Here is a 5,482-nt window from a genome sequence, read left to right on the forward strand (position 1 = left end):
AGCAGTTTTACCCTTTGAAGTTCATAAACTTGATGATCCATTTAAATATCTGGGTTTCTGGTTGAAACCGAATGCCTATCGGAAATAGGACTGGAACTGGCTAATAGCAAAAATAGAAGCCAGGATTACACATTGGAGTTTCAAGTGGCTTTCAAGGGCCGAAAGGTTGACCCTTATCAAATCTGTCCTTCTAGCAATCCCGGTTTATTGGGCAGCTTTGACATGGGTTCCGAAAGGCATTCTGGAGAAAATAAGAAGGATATGCAGCAGATTTCTCTGGTCAGGATCTAAGGAGGAATCGGTCCTACCTTGGGTAGCATGGGAAAGGTGGCAAGGCCAAAGGAATGGGGAGGCTGGGGAATAAAAGACCTCACAACTTTCGAGCCTTCATTAGCAGCAAAATTAGGATGGAGGATAATTAAGATGGAAAACCTGTGGACGATGGTGGTGAAAAGGAAATATATTGACCCTGTCCCATTAGAAGATTGGATAAGAAACCCAATTAAGAAAAAAGGGAATGTATCTGTTGTTTGGAAGGCTACCATAGATGCTTTCAAGATCATTGAGCAAGGTTTGTCTTGGCAGGTTGGGAATGGGGAGAACCTTCAGATAGGGAAAGATCCTTGGGTAGGCTGTAATGAAAATTTTGCACTATCCCCAGACCTTATTATGCAACTCGACTCTAAAGGTGTTTATTTCCTCAACCAGATCGAGAAACAAGGTCATTCCACTATTTGGGGGCAAGCGTGGCTATCAGGGGAGGAATTGGATCTGATGCCTCAATGGTGGGATGAATGGAAGGTTTTTATTCAAGAGCTCTCCAGGTCAAATGTGAGACTGAGAGACAGACCGGATCAGCTGGTGTGGGCTCATGCAGAATCTGGATCCTATTCTCCAAAATTTGGATATAAATTCCTTATGTCAAAGAAAGGATGGGGGAACCCGGAATGGTGGGCCAAACACTTGTGGAAGCTAAAAAGCCCTGCAAAAGCTAGACTTTTCTTTTGGTGCATCCTCAAGCGGAAGGTTCCAACATGGGACATTCTACAAGCCAGATACAAGTCAGGACCAGGGAGATGCTCGCTATGTAAAAATGATTCCAAAACAATAAGGCATCTATTTATAGATTTCCCGGTTGTTAAAAGGGTGTGGTTGGAGGTTGGGAAGCTTATCCAAAAGAATGTAGTCTGGGAAGTAGAATTTTTTGCAGATGTTTTGCAAAAATGTTGGCAACTCTACTCAGAAGGGAACTTGCATAATTTACCCCTCATCATAGCATGGGGCATCTGGATAGCTAGGAACAAGTGCATATTGCTGGATATGCACACCCCTAATGAGGTTATTGCAATTCAATGTACTTCAATATACACTAATATTCCTAAGCTTGATACAGAGAATGTGCCCAGACAAGCTGTAGAGGAACAAATCAAGGAAGGCATACCATGGGCATATTTCGATGGGGCCTCCCAAAACAATAGAGCAGGAGCCGGGCTGGTAATACACATAAACCAAAAAAGGTGCCTTAAAGCCTCAATGGGCCTAGGAACTGGTACAAATAATTTTGCGGAGTTGTCTGCCCTTAAACTACTTCTATGTTGGCTTATTCACAAGAACATCTTCACGGTTCAGATCTTCGGGGACTCACTGAATGTTATAAAATGGTTCAATGGACAAAGCAGATGTCAAAACTATATTTTATTACCTTTATTAGAAGAGGCAAAATAGTTAAAGTACTCCTTTAATGTTTTTTCTCTTTGCCACATCTACAGGGATCACAATGATGCAGCAGACAAGCTTTCTAAAGAGGGTCTGCAACAAGATATGGGCAGTTGGAGAATAGAGGACGAGGACCAGGGAGAGATCCATGTGTCAGATCAGCCACCATATACATAGCCATTTCTTACTATGGACTCTTCAGGCCTATAACACAGCCTGAATTTTTTGTTTTCAGCTGACTCTATGATTATTATCTCACATGTCACTGTTTTTTTTATCTTTTTAAAATTACAGACTTCTGATGGTTTTGTTTTCCTTCCTGTTTGGGTTGTTTTCCTCTATGAGGAGACCCGGGAAGTGAAAGCATCATTTTATTCCCTTTCTTGGAGACTTTCAGACACTGGAGTAAATTGATATACACTGTTTTTGAGCTGGGTACAGAGGCTATTTTCCTCGATATGAGGAGGCCCATGCTTCAGATCAGTGGTTATCTTTTCCTTCATGTTTTTTGGACAGGACTGATAGTCACATCCTGTGGAGCTCTATGATTTTCAAATCATACAGCAAAATGAATGCTTAGGCATATACTATGTAACTTTTTATTTTGGTTATAAAAAGTTTGATTTTTTCTTTGGAAAAAAAAAAATATAAAAAATAAAAAAACCCAAAGATTGTTCAAATCATACAGTTTAAGTATGATTGAAAAAATTTCAATTTATGTTGATAGGTTAGAAAATAAAGAGTTGCCAAACAGTTAAATCATGGCAAATCAGTGGGTAGGTAGAAATGGAATTTGGTCCAATTGTTTAATCTAGACCAAAGAGGAGAAATAAGTGATAGAGTAGGTTAGATATTAAAAGAAAAGAGATGAAAAAGAAAAAAACAATGAAAGAACAAAAAATTCTAGGATAGAGAATAAGGGTAGGTAGAATCAGAGAATAAAGAAGGGGTATCAAAGGACCTTCTTAAAAATTGGAAGACATTTCCTAAGGTTCGAAGAAAATTCGATCTTTCTAAGGTCGGATAGCAAGATTTGTAAGGAAAAGGGGCTTATGACACATTAATAATTATCCCCCCACCCTTTAAACCTTATTTATTTTCCCTTTCATATTCCTATAGTCCACCCCGATTCATAACCCGACCCCACCACACACTCACCCATCACGTCATCATTAACCAACCAACCATATTTCCCCTCATCTCCACTCACTCTGCCCGATCGAATGGCCCACGTCTTTTTCCGGCCCCCCCTCACCGTCTGAAAGTTAATCCGGGGGGGGTTCGAAGTCAGTAATTTTTGCTCCCCTACGTGTCATGCTCTTGTGAGTTTGCACCCCCCTTTCATACCGCCTACTGCTCCGCACGCCCCATGAAAATTTGTTCCCGGTATCGTCCAAACCACTCACCCAAGCGACCGTTGAACACTCGCCACCTCACTGCACCAACCCATCCCATCCATCCAATCATCCCCATTCCCACCATTGAGCCATAAATGAGGTCGAGTCGTTAGCCAACGGACCCGCGCCAAATTAAGCCAATCCAATGGCCTGATTTCAAATCATAAAACCACCAAAGTCGCGCCGAGTTCAAACTTTAAATGTTATTGTTCACTTGCAGGCGCTTCCTCCCACTCCATTCATCTATTGCAGAGAACGCAAAGCAGAGCAAGAGAACAGCAACACAGTCTAGGATTACTAATTTTCAAGCAGTGATCATCAATTCCTATTCTTGAATCCCATTTTTGTTCAAATCCCTTTCTTTCTCCCTCACTAAAAATCCCACTTCTTTCATCCTTTTCTGTTACAGAGTAGACAACAATGGCACCTAAGTAGAAAGAACCAGAAATCTTCAACCCAATGGTGCACCCACCACTGGATTTAGATCATTTACCATTGGCTGACAGGGATTTCAAGATCCATGAAACCCTCTCAGAATTTGATCTGTTTAATGTATATTGCTGGTGGGAGGACAAATTCATGGAGGAAATGGATGACATAGGCCTGTGGGACACCAACCTACCTTTCTATATCTTCCCTAAAACACAGAGTTGTCTATAACTGATCAGGAAGTGCCATTCATGTTACAACCCACAACAAAGGGCAGTGATGACCCCAAGAGGACATATTTTATTCACAATTAATGCTCAATCAATCATGAAGATGATGCAGACCCCAGTTATTGAAGGATTTGTTCCTTTTTCACATGAAGTTTTGATTGAAATGTACCAAAAACTTGATTTCTCCAAAAGAGCTAAAACATTAGAGCTTTTCATGGCCAAGAACACACCTCTGCCAGGCAAAAACCCTCCTTATTCCTCCTCTGTTTTCCTTGACAGAACCAGACATATTGCCTCAGCGCTTTCCTACCTACTTGGCTATTATTCTGATCAATGGTTGGATGAAGCTATTATAGATTTTTTGTCTATCCTCTGCACTGAATCCAAGCCCTCAATCATTTTCAACTTCATCCAGTTTCTAGCAGATGTAATTCATGAACAGTTTGTCAACTTTTTCACAGAAGAAGTTTTTCATTATTCCTCAGTGTTGGTTTACATGTTTGTGTATTTTCAGGTAGACAGGTTTCAGTTTTCATTTAGCAAAATGAATGATGAAGGTGAGCCTCAATCAGTGATATTTTGGACAGCCTTGGCTATCAAATATCAAAAGGATTTCAGCTACAAGATATTTGTGGAAATTTTTGTACACCCAACTAAGAGCCTCCTCAGTGGAACTTCAGAACCAAGGATAAGTGAAGACATAAAAAGAATTATGCAACTGTCTGATCAAGCCAGAATTGGTGATTGGTACTTGTACCAAAACTACACTGAAATAAGAGTGTATGGCTGTGAATTGGCCCCCTACAAGTTGCCAAAGTTCCTCCCCATGAGGATCTTTGCATTAGAGTATATTAGATAGATGATCAATACATATGAGATGCATTTTGTAGCACCCAAGAAGAAATACCAATTCGGGATCAAGTCCCAAATTGGTCCCTCCATTTGAAATAGCAGAGCTGCAAGAGAGGAGGAAGATAGAAGACTAAGAGATATGAATTTCACCCATAGCTTCACTTGGCCTTATGACCCTTGAGGTATTATTTCTAAGAAGAGGGTGGAAAATAAATCCACGACCGACATCCACACTCAAAGACCTGAAATCAAAAAATACATGAATCAAACAGAGTGGATTCCAAATACATTACAGGAGGCCGAGGAGCAAGTAATCTCCTCATCCAGTGCACAAACCCCAAGGCCATAAGAGAAACAAAATACTGAAGAAAGGTCTGAAAAGGGAAAAGAACCAGAGAAAGGAATAATAGGGAAGAGATCTAGAGAAGAGTAGTCACCAAGAACTGATATTTCCATAAAAGAGTTCAGATTGAAGTACAAAAAGAAAGCCAAAAAACAACACATGGATATAGATAAAGGATCACCACCATAGACAGTGATCAAAATAATTGATATTCTTGATTCTTCACAAGCTGGAGGACAATCATTTCCTTCTACTCCAACTTCAAAAAGTCAACAAAGTCTTCAAGTGTCCTCATCTACAAAGGTGACTAAAGAGAAAGAAGAAATTGTATTTGATACCTTCAGGGAAATCAAAATTAGGAACGAAATGCTCAAGAAGAGCACTTATGCTTAGTTTTGGAAGCAGAGTGCAACTACACAAGGTAGACTTCTCTCTACCTTTGACTCAAAGAAGGGTAAGATGCATATGGCATTTTTGTAGGCACAAACATCAGAGCCTAAAACTCCAGCAGACTA

At 40.3% G+C, this 5,482-nt stretch overlaps 1 protein-coding gene across 1 annotated transcript; it reads left to right on the forward strand.

Moving 5' to 3' along the window:
- The first annotated feature begins 318 nt into the window (after positions 1-318).
- Positions 319-1,725, forward strand: LOC149192720 (uncharacterized). The gene has a single exon (XM_089407072.1). It carries the CDS (start codon positions 319-321, stop codon positions 1,723-1,725), a length of 1,407 nt encoding a protein of 468 aa, XP_089263198.1.
- The last annotated feature ends 3,757 nt before the right edge of the window (positions 1,726-5,482 follow it).

The sequence above is a fragment of the Pinus tabuliformis genome, chromosome 2_2 (genome assembly GCF_031772625.1).
Source record: "Pinus tabuliformis cultivar Carrire ecotype Pingquan chromosome 2_2, CPIR1, whole genome shotgun sequence".
Classification (NCBI taxonomy): domain Eukaryota; kingdom Viridiplantae; phylum Streptophyta; class Pinopsida; order Pinales; family Pinaceae; genus Pinus; species Pinus tabuliformis.